Source organism: Panthera uncia, chromosome A2 (assembly GCF_023721935.1).
Source record: "Panthera uncia isolate 11264 chromosome A2, Puncia_PCG_1.0, whole genome shotgun sequence".
NCBI lineage: Eukaryota > Metazoa > Chordata > Mammalia > Carnivora > Felidae > Panthera > Panthera uncia.
In genome coordinates, this window is record NC_064816.1 from 14,617,369 (window position 1) to 14,633,121 (window position 15,753).

General features: G+C 53.7%; 1 protein-coding gene across 1 annotated transcript in view; it reads right to left on the reverse strand.

The window, feature by feature from the left end:
• SLC6A20 (solute carrier family 6 member 20) overlaps nucleotides 1–1,430 on the reverse strand; it is a 39,291-nt gene extending 37,861 nt beyond the window's left edge. The window contains exon 1 of the mRNA XM_049640311.1: nucleotides 745–1,430. Coding sequence (XP_049496268.1) covers nucleotides 745–865 — 121 coding nt within the window. The 5' untranslated portion in view covers nucleotides 866–1,430. The remainder of the gene's footprint in view (nucleotides 1–744) is intronic.
• Between the last annotated feature and the right edge of the window lie 14,323 nt (nucleotides 1,431–15,753).

The following is a 15,753-nucleotide window of genomic DNA, read 5'->3' on the forward strand; positions in this document are numbered from 1 at the left end:
AGATCGAGACCATCCTTCCACCCTCGGTCAGAACTCTGATCATTTCCTTCAGGTAGAATTCTAGGAATGGAACCGAGGAGGAAAAACTGTTCAATGCTGAGGCTTGAACCCCTCTTGCCACACTGCCTTCCAAAGCGACAACCGCACGCACAGAGGCTCTGTGGCATGTCACGAAGGTGTCCCCGGCTCTCTGTAACGTTAAGGGAAAATGAGGTGCGTGTGTTGGTCTAGCTGGTGAGTGTGCATGATGCGTCAGAGGAAGCACTTGTAAAATCAAACCAAACCCGAAACAACAGAATTGCAATGACTTGGCCTGTCCTGTCACCTGCGGTTCCAAACCCAAACCAATGCTTTAACAAAAAGATTTAAACAGCTGGCTCAAGACCCTTTGACCCGGAGTTTCAAATCGCGCTGCTGGGAATACGCTTCTGACTTGAAAACTGGTGTCAGGAGTTTCTGTCGAGCAAGCCAATTTCCTGCTCACTGTTCCCAGGTAAAGCGAAGGCTTGCTCAGACTACTGCCCCAGGGAGAAAACGCTCCCGACCCTCCTAGGGCTCTCAGCAAGGGTGTGAGGCGCTGGGCCGCCCCTGGGATGGGATTGGGGGGTTGCAGAGAGCATCCCCCCCCCCCCCCCGCCACGAGGGCGGCTCAGGGGGAAGAGCTGGGCAGCGGCGCGCCTCAGTTTACCGGCCGGGAGCACGGACCCAGCGCCGGCTGGCGCGCACCCCCTCCGGCGCACTCACCTCCGCCGTACATCTGGCACAGGTAGGGGAAGCGCCACACGTTGCCCAGGCCCACGGCGTACGAGATGCAGGCGAAGACGAACTGCAGCGGGTTGGCCCACAGCGGCCGCGCCTTCTCCATGGCCGCGGGCTCGGCGCGGGGCTGCTTCGGAGCGCTGCTGCCGCGCGCGTCCCGCCCGCTCGGCCCTGTGGTGGCCCCGCCGCCGCCGCCGCCGCCGCCACAGGCTCGCTCGTTTTTTAATTGCTAATCTCATTAACGCGCGCCCGCCGAGGGGCGAGGCTGGTAAATGGATGACGGCGGGCCCCACCCCGCCCGGGGCCGCCGCGGCCGGGAAGGTGCTCGGGATTGCGCGGCACGGGGGCGGCGCCCGGGGTGTGTTGCTGCGCGGCGGCTCTTGGGAGCCGTCGGGTTCTCCCAGCCCACCTACCCGTCGTTTCCTGGGTGCCTGCTGGGCTTGGGCTGCGGATGAGGCTGTGAACAACAAACATCCCCGACCCTCCCTCCGGGACCCGGCGTTGGGGCATTCCCCGCAGGGAAAGGCTTACATTCATTGGACAGGATAAAATGTCCCATTTTCAACTACCGTTGAAATTGAAAGGACAATTTCATATGGTTCATTTTAGTCCATATAAAAGCCTGAGGCACGAAGAAGACAACTAAGGCAAAGAAAAAGGGTGAGCAGTACTGGGGTATAGGCTGGGGTGGTCAGGGAGGGCTTCCCAGAGTAGGAGATGTAACATTGCCCAGAAACTGGGAGGAAGGGAGCAAGGGACGCAGGCACTTTCCACCCTCCTCCACCGTCCACAGACACACACTTCTTGGAAGAAGAGCCATCCAGGCGGCCAGGTTTCCCTCCATCTGCAGACAGGCCCTACTTGCCTACTGTGTGCAGGGCGGGGAGTCCGGCTCTGTGATGCAGGGTGGGGCCAGGAATCCGGTTTTGAACAACCTCTGTGATTCTGATTCATGACACTGGCATTGAGGCCTAAGAGACCAGTCTGGAAAGGTTATTTGGTTCAGGGTGGTCACTAGACGTGTCTAAGCATGGTGCTTTGGAGAAATGCTTCTGTCACTGACTTAGCTGTGTGACCTTGGACAAGTCACTTAACCTCTCTGAACCACTGTTGCCTCATTGAAACAATTGAAACAAACCTCTCCCCCTCCCAAGGGCCCATGTGAGAATTCATTGATAGCTTACTAAGTGGCATTATAGTAAGTGCTCGATACAGGGGCCACTGTTATAAGTCCCCAGGGGTCTGGATGAATGAATGCGTAACGCGCTAAATCAGTTCATTAATATTATACTTTGAACAGTGCCTGGTACACAGTGAGCGCTATGAAAATTCTTGATATATAATTAAAATTAAAAAGAGATGAAAGGTGGAGTCGCCAGTGGAAATCTTCCTTGAAGCCAAAATGAAATCGTTACTCTGGTGTCCCCAGCGCTCCTGCCCGGCCGGTGGCTGACAAAGGGCAGTGTGGTCAGGAAGGTAGGGGCTTCTCGGACGTCCTACCCGTCCTTGAAATTCTGTCTCCAAAAGGCAGAGCAGGAAAAGTCCACAATGCAGCAAGGGGCGGGGCACCATTTTGATTTTTAAACTTTGGATTCTGGTGAGTGTTTTTTCTACAACTGGCCTCCCCCCCAGAGGGACCCACCAGCCCAGGCTAGTTTCCGCTGCTTTTGCACGTGAACTACATCACGCACGTGGACTCGTGCGGCATGCGCTCTATGGTGCCTGGCTTCCTTGTGGGATTCAGTCCGCGGCAGCGTGCGGTTCTAAGGCTGTTCTTTCTCACGGCTACATAGTATTCTGTGCGGTGAACATACCCTAGTCCATGACCGCAGGACGTTTGGGGCTGCTGTGAATAAAGCAGTGAGGAACATTCCAGTACTTGCCCTCGGGCAGACGAATACACGCAATGCTGGGAACTTTCGGGCCGGACGGCAAGTGTGTGTGCGCGGCCTTGGCAGGTGTTGCCAAACTCTTTTCTAGAGAGGTAGTACCAGTTTATACTCCCACGAGAGTTTCGGTTGTCCTGGGTCCTCACCAACGTCTGTCATTCTGTTCTCAAAGTGCTACCCGGCTTTGTGGACGTGTGGTGATAGTTCACCGTGACTTTTAATTGTCACTTACCGGATACTAATGAGGCTGCATACCTTTCCATAGGCGAACTGGGTCATCTGGAGAACGTCTTTCGCGAAGCGCACGTGCCTTTGCTGCTTTGCAATTCGCTTGTCTGTCTTTTCCTTCTGACCCAGGGTTCCCTGCACATTCTGGATATGAGCCCCCTGTCAGTTTTATGCAGGACAGATTTCTTCCCTCCGTCTGCGAGCTGCCTGTTTCTTCCATCGGTGGTGTCTTCTGATGAACAGACGTCCTTGAATTTAACAAAGTGCCAATGGCCAATCTTCCCCTTTCGGTGTTCTCTGTTAGTTTTTTGGTTTGGGTTTTCTTTTGTTTTGTTTTAAACAAATGTCCTGTTTGAGACACGTCTCCCTTAGCAACTCCAAGGTCACGAAGGTACTCCTGAGAATTTAAATCTGTGGCAAGAGGAGTCTCGGCAGTCTGTAGACGGGGCCGCCTTTTTAGTGTTGCTGACTGGTTTAGACAGAAGGCACGTTGCCGCCTCCAGCTGTCTGCTTGGCGCGGTCTTGTCCTTGGAAAGGAGTTTTCCCTGGAGGGTGCCCGGCCGCACGGTGGCATTCAGGAACCGGGCACCCTGGAGGGACGCCCAGCACGGTCGCCTGCCACCTAGAATGTGAGGCTGTGCTGTTTGCGGGTTGTTGGCTTGACCAGGCAAGGCCCCTCTGCCATTTCCCGCTTCCAGGGCTCGGGCACTCACACTGCCAGACGCCCCGGGAGGCCATCCGGGGTGTGAGGTCCTGGGTGGGGTTTGTGGGAAGCACGGGGAGATGCCCCACAGCAGGACTGAGTGACTCTTCAGGGGCGGACGCTCAGGACTCCTGCCAGGGTCCCCACACCTTCCTGACACCCACCTGCGAGCTAATCTGCCAAGAGTAGTTGTGTTGCTAGAAGGGTGAAGAACAGGGCTGAGGGGGGCGGGGTGTGCTTTCGTGGGAGCCAGCGAAGGGGGGGGGGGTGGAGGTTAGTGGTGTAGTGATGGCAGATGCTTCACACCCAGCTCTCTGCGAACCCTGGCTTGCGGCCCTCGCCGATCTCGCTGTTGTCAATACTCCCACCGGGGCCGATTCCAGGCTTCCCACGGGGGGGCCGCTGAACGTGGCGCTTCGCGGGGACGTGCAGGAGCGCACTGTTGGAGGGTTCTCTATTCTCCACACGCGGTGCACATGGCCTCAACGGCATGATGGAGGGGCAGTAGATCATTAGGAAGCGAGGGGAGGTTGAGTATTTGTTATTTCTGTTTTAGATCACTTAACTGTAGTTTATATAACTTAAGTTTTAATAATGGCTCTGTGCTTTTTTTTTTTTTAATGTTTATTTATTTATTTGGAGAAAGAGACAGAGAGAGAGGCCCAAGCAGGCTCCCTGGCTTCAGTGCAGAGCCCGACGTGGGGCTCGAACCCACGAACCGTGAGATCATGACCTGAGCCAAGATCAAGAGTCAGATGCTTAACCAACTGAGCCACCCAGGCACCCCGACAAGGGTTCTGTTTGGCAATCAGCTCACGGTCTCGCAGTCCGCGGGTTCGAGCCCCGGGTCGGGCTCTGTGCTGACAGCTCCGGGCCTGGAGCCTGCTTCGGATTCTGTGTCTCCCTCTCTCTCTCTCTGCCCCTCCCCTGCTCGCACTCTGTCTCTGTCTCTCTCAAAAATAAGTAAACTTAAAAAAAAAAAATCAGCTCGTAAAATTCTGGAAAAGGTACCAGCTGGCACTCGCAAGCCCGTGGGACCTGGCTCCGGCACCCCATAGGGCCTTGGGGCTGGGGCGGGGGGCAACCTCTGTGTCACGGAGAGCGAGTTCAAGTGCCCAAGGGCAACAAGGTTCTAGGCTTGGTGAAGCCCTGCCCTGAGTGCTCCCCAGTGCTCCCTGCCAGAATGGAAGAAATCTTCCCCTCTGACCAGAGGACCTGTCCCATCTTAGCCTGCCACGTGTCAATGAGGACACGGCTTCAGAAGGATAGAAGGCCAGCCTACCAGAATTATCTGGTTCAGGGAAGAGGGTGGAGAAGGAAGGGGCGGTCCTGACTCAGTTGCATAGGTGTGGTCACAGATTCCAGGATTCCAGATTCTTACCCCACCGATCACAGCCAGACCACTTTCAATCATGTGCTCACCCCAGCGATAATGCTGTTACTTACCCCCACCAGTCCCCGGTTCCCCACGAGATAAAGTCCAAACTCCTCAGCCTGTTCTGTAAGGCCCTGAGGAATTTATTTTTTAATGGGGCCAAGAGGAATTTGATCCTTGCTCACCTAGGTTCCAGAGAAACTAGACTTTTCACCTTCTGGAATATAATGTGCTTTTTTATACCCGTGGGCAGTTCCCTCGTCCAGGAACACCTTCTCCCTTCTTGACCTGGGAAAAGCCTCCCCCTGCTTCCTGACCCAAATGGAACACTACCGTTTCTGGGAAGCCCAGCACCCCAGCCCTGGCCAGACTCTGTTGCTCTCTCTTTCCTGCTCCCAGCCTGGGGCGCACATCTGGTTTCTAATGCTCTCCGCGTGGCCCTGTCACGAAGAACGCAAGATATGTGTCCCCTCTGCTCCGTGGCTGGGTCACGTCTTACCCACCGTTTTCTCCCCAGCCCAGGTGCGTGCTTGAGTCTCAGTAAAGGTTCGCTGATACGTGAAAAGGCTGCCACAGAATCTGGGCACTTCGGTGTCAGTCCATCATTATCGTTCTCAAACATCGACAGCCCGGGCACCCACATTTCAGGAAGTTTCTTCAGACATTCGAGCTTTTATGGCGCACCTATGACGTGCCAGGAGCCCGCTCGGCTTGGGGACTGGAGGCACGGCTCTGGATGGGACGGTGCCCCCTCCCTGCTGCCCAAGGTACCTGCTCGTTGTCCCTGGGGCGGCACAGAGACATGCACCTCGAGATCTGGGGGAGCCCCTGCCTCTGGGCTGAGCGTGTGCATGCATGTGTATGTGTGTGCACATGCCTCTATGTGTGGGGGGGAGTGCGTGTGTGTGCTTGTGTGTGTGCTTGTGTGTGTGCGTGTCGTGTTGAAGAGGCAGGAATTCCCATGAGACCTGAGCCTTCCTGGCTGCAAAGGGAGCTCCTGGGCTCGACCCCTGGACTCTCAGCGCAGCCAGCCCCTTCGACCGTGCTCTGCAAGCACCCATGTGCCCACAGATGCCCTGGGTTATCGTTAAAATGCAGGTCTTGGGGCGCCTGGGTGGCTCAGTCGGCTGAGTGTCCGACTTCAGCTCAGGTCATGATCTCACGGTCCATGAGTTCGAGCCCCGCATCGGGCTCTGGGCTGACAGCTCGGAGCCTGAAATCTGCTTCGGATTCTGTGTCTCCCTCTTTCTCTGCCCCTAACCCACTTGCATTCTGTCTCTGTCTCTCCCAAAAGTAAATAAACATTAAAAAAAAATTTTTTTTAATGAAACTTTATATCATTGCCCTACAGGCAAAGCAGGTGCTTTCCTCACTCATTTTGACAGAAGCTGATAATTAAGGTTGTAAAAGTCTTCGTGTCTTCCCAGTGCTATGTGTGCCATGGTGGCGGGGTGGGGGGGTGGGGGCGCCACGGACCTTGCCCACACTCTGTGCCCACACAGCCCCAGAACGCTGAGGACATGTGTCCAGGGCTTGGGAAGCAGGAGTGGGACCCCGAATGGAGCCGCCCCGCCATGATGTTTCTATGTATTGGGTGTCCGTGGAGAATTCTGGCAAAAGAGTTAAGGTCCGAAGAAAGTGCTAGAGCCCCACTGCCAAGCCCATGCCTTTAAAACACTGTTTTTTTATTTTTAAATAATTTTTTTTTTAACGTCTACTGATTTTGAGAGCGAGTGAGCGAGCACGAGGCGGGGAGGAGCAGAGAGAGGCGGGGAGAGAGAGAGACAATCCCAAGCAGGTTTGACGCTCAGCCCGATGCGGGGCTCGATCCCAGAAGCCGTGAGATCAAGACCTGAGCCGAAATCAAGAGTCGGACGCTGAACCGACCGAGCCCCCCAGGCGCCTCCCAAGCCCACGCCTCTGTTTTAGAGGAGGGGTCCGGAGCCGGGCTGCCCAACGTGGCAGATAGCTTTTCTCCTTCACCTCTTACAAGGGAGTGATGTGCCACCTAAATTATACTGAGCCCGCCGGCTCCATCCCTTCCGGTTTCCCCCTGTGATGATGGAGACCCCTCCTCCTCGCTAAGCCCCCTCCAGCGCCAGGACTGTGTGCGCGCCCAGCTCCCCCGTGACCTCGCGTGCCCAGACCCACACCGAGGATACAGCAACTTTGAAGACTAGACGACTCAGTGAAAGGATGTCACCGTGGCAGTGGAAAGCAGAGGTTTGGGAAATGATGGTGAGTGAGTAGAAAAAAGAGCTACCAGGGCGCCTGGGTGGCTCAGTCGGTTGAGCGTCCGACTTCGGCTCAGGTCATGATCTCGCGGTCCGTGAGTTCGAGCCCCACGTCAGGCTCTGTGCTGACAGCTCAGAGCCTGGAGCCTGTTTCGGATTCTGTGTCCCCCTCTCTCTCTGACCCTCCCCTGTTCATGCTCTGTCTCTCTCTGTCTCAAAAATAAATAAACATTAAAAAAGAAAAAGAAAAAAGCTACTGATGAACGATATTCCTTTTTTTTCCCTCTTTTCATAGCGAAATATAATACCCATTCAGACAACTGCATGCGAAGATACACGGCTCAGAAATGACCGTCTCACCCAGGACACGAAAGGGATGGCCAGCGCCCCAGCGGTCCCTTCACCGACCCTGCGCGTCGCACCCGCACCCTCCCTGCAGAAGTGACCCCATGCTGACACCGTCTTGCTTTCCTGTTTGGTTTTACGCCCGGGCGTGAATCCTACTCCAGTTCTGTTTAATCTGGGTTTAAACTTTGTATCAGGAAAAAATATAGTGGCTATTCTTCGGTGTTTGATTTCTTTTCACCTCACATTATTATTTTCAGTTACCTCCAAGTTGGTATGTGTAGCTGTGCTTAATTCCTTTTTTTTCCTGGCCACTCAGTTGTATTTTCTGTGTGATTGTAACTGCAGATCACTTATCCACATTTGGATTATTTTTGGATTTGGCTCTTACGAAGAAGGCTGTTGGGCCTTCAGGTACGTGTGTCCTACGGGCGTGTGGACAAGCGTTTCTGTGGGTGGATTTGCTGAAACAGAGGCGTGTGTATTTTTAACTTTGGTAGATGTACCTTAGAATGGTTGCTGCCGATTCGTGTGTATGTGTCAAAACTCTACAGCAGCCTGGACTTCTGGTTGCTTTATATTCTCGCGTGGCCTGGTGAAAGTAAAAAACAAACGAACCAACAAACAAAAACAAAACAAAACAAAACAACGGGGGAGGGGGAGCATTAGCACAAATTCAGAACAAATGGAAAGCAAGAAGTAAAATGGGGAAAGAAGTCCAAATGTGTCCGTAATTATCGTAAATAGAAATGGGGTAAATGGACCGGGTGAAAGACGGGAGTAAAAAGTTCATTTATAAGACACACACTACACATAACAGAAGAACTTATAGTAAATGGGTGAAGGGGAGATACCAGGAAAACATTATTCAAAAGAAAGTCACGGAGAGCTGTGTTGCGTCAGACAAAACAGACTCGAAACCAAAAAGTGTTATGAGTGACAGAGAGGACATCTATCACTAGCAACATGTGACATTTTCAAAGTTGAATACAATGAGTCAACTAGCTTCAAAACACTGGAAGCAAAACTTGGTAGGGCCACAGGGAGAAAGTGACAGGTCTACCATCAGGAGAGAGATTTCTGCCCTTGTCTGTCCATGATGGATTGTCAAAGCGGAAAATAAAAAGTGAGGAGCAGAGAATGGAAAATGATACAGATCATTGGAAGAAAAACCAAGTGGAACTTCTGAAACGAAAAATGCCCTAAAAATGAGACACCCGAAACTCGGTGGATGGGTTTAAAAGTGGGTGAGACGCAATCGGGGAGAGATTCGATGAACTCGAAGGTATGTCAGAATTTTCTGGAGCCCTGCTCAGAGAGACAAAGAGGTCAAAAGACTACGAAAAAGGTTAAGATATGTAGAACAATGAAGTACTAACCTATGCCTCCTTAGTATTCTAGAAGAAGGAGAGGGAGAAATTGAGGCAGAGCAGTATTTAAAGGACTAAGAGCTCAGCATTTCCCACTACAGATTCACACAGCCTAACGAATCCTGTGTAGGGGTTAAAAAAAAGAAAAACGTATGTCAAGATGCATCATGATGCCAGGACATCATGGTGAGCCCTGAGTCCACGCCAAAGATCTCACTGCAGAGGAATGTTTACTTCATGGGATTTTGCAAAAGTAAAAAGGTAAAAGTTAAATCCTGGGCCGGCAGCTTGGCGCGACAAGAGTTGAAATGTGCTAAGGAGGTAACTTCAGACTTGGTCGAAGCATGCAAAGTGACAATTTCAGGGAGTTGACCCCAAATGCCAGTTTTTAGCCACCCAGGAGCCGGTCAGGGTTCAGACATCGCGTTTAGTTGTTACGCATACAGCTGCTTTTAGGACGGCCTCCCCACCTTTTTATTTTCATGACACATACTTTCCGGAGAGACTGGGCCAATCGTTCTAATTGCAGAACGGCCTGCGCTCAGGATTTGTCACATTGTTTCACTGGGGGTCATTCAAGACTGTTTTTTTCTCCCCCTCCCCGCCTAGCAGTGACGTAGGGAAATGCCGAAGTGAACGGTGTGAATTCGTACACTTTAGAGCGTATACTGTTGAAAACGCAGAGCCTGGAGGGACGCGGAGCAAGGTTAGAGGAAACAAGGAATTTAGCACCCGGGGGTCCCTTTGTCCGTATGACCACTTCCAAAGGACAGGGCCTTCAACAGAGTAACCCGGACGGATCGTCTGTAAATTAATTGCTGACTTTCCGTGTCTAGAGTAGCTAATTTGCGTGAACACCACCAAGTGGGCGTCCTTTAGGAAAGGCCTGAGTAGAACCGACAGGATTTTTCAGGCCAGAGAAAACAGATGCGGAAACGAGTTTATGGGAACACATTACGGCCTCTCCCCACGACGACTCAGCTGGTCACCCGTTGGGAGAGGCGGCCGCGTGCTCTGTAAACACCGGGCCCCGGGGAGCGGTGGAGAGGCCCCTCCGTCCTTTCTGTTGGTGTTGGCCAAGGTTATCTCTTCGCCCCACATATTTGTGCCGGGAACAAACAACCGAGACCAGCAAGAAGGCGTGATCTGCTGAGGAAGAACAGACGGGGCATTGTGAAAATATTTTCCAGGGCCAGAACAGACCTGGGGCCACACTGTCCCGATCCGTGACCCCTTGAGGACCTGTCCTGTGTCCCACTGTGTTGTTTTGTGCTTGTGCTTTCCTTTCATAGCAGGAGAGGCCTTACGAATCTCACTCTGCCAGGAAACACACATGCTTCATTTCACAAGCTCAATAGTTCAGATTATATTGGATTTCTTTGGTCTGTTGATACTCAGAACGTGGTCTGTGGACGAGCAGGGGCACCACCGGGGAGCCTGTGAGAAAGGCAGACCCGTGGGTCCCTCCCCAGGGCTCTTAAGTCAAAACCCACATGCTCTCGTGGGACCCCTGGGGCGGGGGACGTGGGCACGTTAAAGTCTCCAGAGCACATTGGTTCTTAAACCTAGCTGCCCATCAGGATCATTTGTGGAGCTTTTTTTTTTTAATTAAAAAAATATTTTTTTTAGAGAGAGTGTGTGAGCAAGCGGGGGTCGGGCGGGGGGCGGCAGGGGAGAGAGAGAGAGAATGAATCTCAAGCAGCCTCCATGCTAAATGCAGAGCCCGACTCGGGATTCGATTCCACGACCCTGGGATCATGACCTGCGCTGAATTCAAGAGTCAGATGCTCAGCCAACTGAGCCACCCCAGTGCCCCATCTGTGGAGCTTTAAAGCACAGATACCCCCTGGGGCGCCTGGGTGGCTCCGCTGGTTGAGCATCTGACTTTGGCCCGGGTCATGATCTCATGATTCATGAGTTCGAGCCCCACGTCGGGCTCTGCGCCGAACAGCTCAGAGCCTGGAGCCTGCCTCGGATTCTGTGTCTCCCTCCCTCTCTGCTCCCCCCCCCCCCCCCACCGCTCACACTCGGTCTCTCTCTCAAAAATGAATAAATGTTTAAAAAAAAGTTGTTTTAAACACAGATTCCCCCTCCGTTTTCCTTTTCCCGCCATTCCGAGCGCTCCTCTGTGAATGATCCCCTTCTGCCCGCTTTTCCCCACCTTTTCAACTTTCGCTAAAATACATTCAGAGTCGACAAAACGACGTCGGGCGTGCGCTCTGCTGGGGAGAAGACCAACCACACCGGGCTCCTCACACAGTCCCTTTGCTTGTTACCGCTTCCCCCTCCGGCTTCTGCCCTGTTTGTTCTTGTTTTCATATTGGCTCTTCGACAGCAAGACTCCTCAAGAGGCATCATTACTCCAGGCTTCTCTCCTCCCCGGACGCACCGCACTGTCGCCTGCACCGGGCCTACCTCCCCCAGTCTAACGGAACTGTCTTGTCAAGGTCACCCGTGACCCCTTGTGGCTCAGGCGAAGGTGGGCTCTCAGCGTCCCCTTCTTGCCCTCTCTGCTGTGTCTGCCCGGGGTGATGACTGCTCCCTGGGGCGCATCTCCCCGGAGGCCTCCTGGACGGCCCCGGCGTGGGCTCCCGGGTCCCTGCCGTGGCTGCTGGTCTCCTCTGCTGAGTCTTTCTGTTCTCCGTGATCTCGCAATCTCGCAGCGCCCCGGCTTCTCACCCACGCTCGCCTCTTCCGCGCAGCAATCTCGTGGCTTCAAGCCATCTACACACTTGTGACTCCCACGCTGTCTCTCCGGCCCCCGTCGGGCCTCAGACGTCTGTCTAGATGGATGTCTGCCGTCTCTCCATCGTCCTCATCGGGATGTCTGCGAGGCACAGACAGGCTTCCTGCACTTCACCTCCCCGGCACCTGCCAGGTGGTGAGTGAGCCGTGGAAGGTTCACATGAGCAAACACCAGCTGGGGTGACAAGGACCGTCCACGCTCCATGTGTGTGGGTGACGCACGCACGGTGTACCCGGGGTGACTCCGTGTACGTGAAGTTCAAGAGCAGCCACGGGAACCTTGGGTGCTGGAAGTCAGGAGAGTGGCTGCCTCTGGGCAGAGACGGAGCCACGGCGGAGGCGGGGGGCACGGGAGGCCTCTCGGGGCAGAGAATGGGCGAGCCTTCATCTGGGTGCCGGTTAAACCAAGCGTTTCCCCCACGGACGCGCCCTGAGCCGGACACTAGGATGCGTGCACCTTTGCTCCCAGTTTGCCTTTGATTCAAAACACCCAGACTCAACCGCTCTTCCCGCGTCCACCGCTCCTCTCTCGATCGAAGCCCCGGGCTCTCACCTGGATGACTCCTAAGCTGTCCCCTGCTCCCAGTCTTGACCGAGGATGTCTGCTCTCAACGCAGCCACAGGCCGGTCGGGTTTTCTCCTTCCAAGGCTCACCTGTGCCACGTTTCCTTCCGAGGAAAGTCTCAGATCTTCCCTGTCGCCCGCAAGGCCGGCATGACCCAGCCCCGTGGCTCCCTGCCGCCCTTCCACAGGTCAGGCCCCTCCTGTCCAAGGCCCTTGTCCGCTCTTCCCTCGGCCTGGGGGTGCTCGTCGGCCAGGATCGACCCCTCGAGGAGGGAGCCGGCCTACTGAGCTTGCGCTCGACACCCCCAGCTCTCTTTTTCTTCCTTATTCGACTCTACTGTTGTTCCTTTACCCTAGCACCTTCTTTTCCAACACACCGCATGGTCTGAATGGCCGTCCCCCCCTCTCCCACCCCAAAATGTCCACCCAGAACCCAGGGCTGTGACCTCACTTGGAAAAGAGCCTTTGCAGGTGTAATTAGGTGTTTGGAGATGAGAGCGTCCTGGTTAGGGAGGACACTAACCCCGATGACAAGTGTCCAAGGGGATGTGAAGACAGGGGCAGAGATAGAGGTGATGGGTCTACCAGCAAGAGTTGCAGAGCGGAAGGAGCCAGGTATAAGAGAGAGCATATGGTACGATATCATCTGAGCTATCACGAGAGAGAGCGGATCCGTGGGGGGCCCAGAGCCCAGGGCCCAGGAGAGTCCCCGTACGGGAAGCCGAGCAACTTTTGGGGGTCGATGAGAATGGCCTATGTCTTGGCTGTGGTGGTGCCTACACGGGTCCCCGCGTTTGTCCAGACGCGTCGAGCCGCGCCCTTAATACGGGGGCATGCTCTTGTATGTAAATTCTATCTCCAAAAGGGGGCAGAAGGAGGTGGTTGCTTTGTCTAGAAAAAACGTAATAATTATCTAAAGCCAATACCCACCGTGGACCCTGAGGCGGGTCTAAAGATGTGATTTTAGAATCTCAAAACGTGTGGCAAGAATGTACAGTGCCAGGAGGCAGGAAATATAAAACCGAAGGGACTGAAAAACAGACGGCGCTGGCTGTTTGGAGCCCGACCCAGGACGCGCCTGCGAGACGGCACCCCCGGCAGAGCCCACGTTTCAGACCACGCGCCTCCAGCCTCGCACCTGCCGCTTCAAGACTCTGGACCGTGTCGGCAGCCACAGCCAGGCCGGAAGACCTTTACTGAGTTAGCAGGGCAGCTGTCCTGGGGGACCCTGGCCGGGGGGGGGGGGGGGGGGACTTATCAACCCCGCCCACTTCCTTCTCTATCTGTTCTCTCCTTGGGGGGCGGGGCTCAACTCCGATAACAGATCACTGATTTTAGTTACAAAGTGAGATAAGTGCAGGTCAAAGGGTTCAAAGGTTTTGTTGAATACGAACCAGTGACCGGGTTCGGAAACGCCGTTGGTGGCTTTCCAACAACAGCTGTTTTACAAGGAAGGAAAATCCCACACCCATCTCTGATGAAAATATGGATGCAAAACCCCCAAATAGGATGTCAATAGGAACCAGTAAGATATGAAAGGATAGTGCCTTGTGACCACTGCGGGCCGGGCCCCTCGGGAAGCAGACTGAGACAGAGGTCGGTGTGCAGGACCCCAGTTGGGGAGGGTCCCGGGCAGGCCCCGTGGAAAGGCTCTTGACCCAGGGAGGGGGTGTTCTGAAGGGGGTGGGAGGGCCTGGCCTTTATGCTTTTGCACTGACCACTGTCGGATGCTGTCGCCCTGTCGGGCGTGTAAACCCAGGCCAGGTGGTTCCCTTTAGTTGGGCAGTTTGCAAAGGGCGGACAGCTGAGGACCAGTGACATTGCCAGCAGCTGGGGTCATGGTCCTTTATCCTGAAGGGGATTACAAAGCACGCAGCAGCAGCCAAGGTGGGGCCGAGTCAGAGAGTGAAGATACAATTTAGATTCAGGCAGTGTAGACAGTGAAAGGAAGAGAGCAAAGGGCCGGCAAAGGTGCCGGCTCCCTGGGTCCTTCTCCCTCGGGTCCGAAGGAGCCACCACACGAGCTGGGGGACGCCGCGTTGTTAGACTGAGTTCATCTTGTGGGTCTATCCTGAGCTCATCCGAACCCTCCCAGGGGACGTGGGCAGGCGAGGGGGAGGTGGCTTTAGAGTAGTTCCTCACTAGCCTCGCACCCCCTCTCCCCTCATCAACTGGGAGAATTGAAAGACGTCCTGCTAGGACTCAGATGAGCTGTGGTTCAAACTTGCCCAAGGGGCTGCTGTGCCAGTGTGCCTACAGCACCCGTCAGTGACCAGGTGACATGGTTGCAGGACTCTGAGGACAGTTGAACACCAGAAAATTAAGTGCTGTACTTTGCAGTATTAACAGAAGAGAGAGAGAGAGAGAGGGAGAGAGGGAGAGAGAGAGAGAAAGTCCATCACCTCAATAGACGCAGAAAAGACATCTGGCCAACTTCAATACCCATTTGTAATTTGTATCAATGCTCTTAGCAAACTGGGAATAGAAAAGAATGTCTCTAATCTAATACAGAATATTGCAAACGTTGTTCTTATTCATGAAGTTATTTAGAGCGTTGCCCCGGAGGCGGGGAACGAGGCAAGCATGGCCTCTGTTGCCTTCTATTCAACATTGTACTAGAGGTCCCAGCCAGTGCAATAAGGCAAGAGAAATAAATAAGAGACATGATTTCCTACTTATCCAGGCTTATTTACCTGCAGACTGCAACTATTTGAAACAAACCTGGCAGGTTAGCATTTTCTTATAAAAAGCATCTAAAAAACAATCTTGGAGTTTCCAGGATGCCACAAAGTCTATGCACTTGGCTCACAGAAGAGGAGTCCCTTGGGCCCTCACTCTGGGGATATATAGAATTCTAATAAGCGTCTCTTTTTGTCTTGCAAGCCCACACCACTTAGAAACAGCAACAGAGACCGGCACGTGGCTCAAAAATCCGAATGTGAGCTACCAGCGTGATAGGAAAGGACAGGAGTGGACATGGGTAAACCATAAAAAACGATACAAGTTCAAAAAGCACGGTGCTCGCAAACCACTTATTACTGGGGCAAACAGCACTCTACGCTGAGGCAGCCTGAGGCCACTGCCGTATAGGACAGTCACTGATACTTGTAATAGTGACTTCCTGCCATCAGGAAAAGATAAAATTGTGGTTTTGTCTCCCCACCTAACAAGGACAGGAATTATGCTCCGTATGAAAGATTTTTCTCGTGGCTGAGTTTTCAACAAGTTTGGTCACCGGTATGGGGGAAGTTTTGGTATTAGAAAACTTATAGGTAACATCTAATATCTTGAACAGTCTACCCAAGGGTTTCCATGGCTTAAGCAATGCTTGTGCAGAAAGTAGGAGGTTCAGTCTCACAAACATTGGGATTGAGCTCGTATAAGGGGCCCTCACGCTTGAGTCCCAATGGGGAGGTCCGGTCTGGTGCTCAGTCCAGGGATATCCTTTCTCTCAAGAGCTGTTACTATTTAAAGGCAGCTGTGGCCCGGCCACGTGAGCGCACTGGGCTGAAGAGGCCGAGCAGGGTGTGAGTTTGCCCTC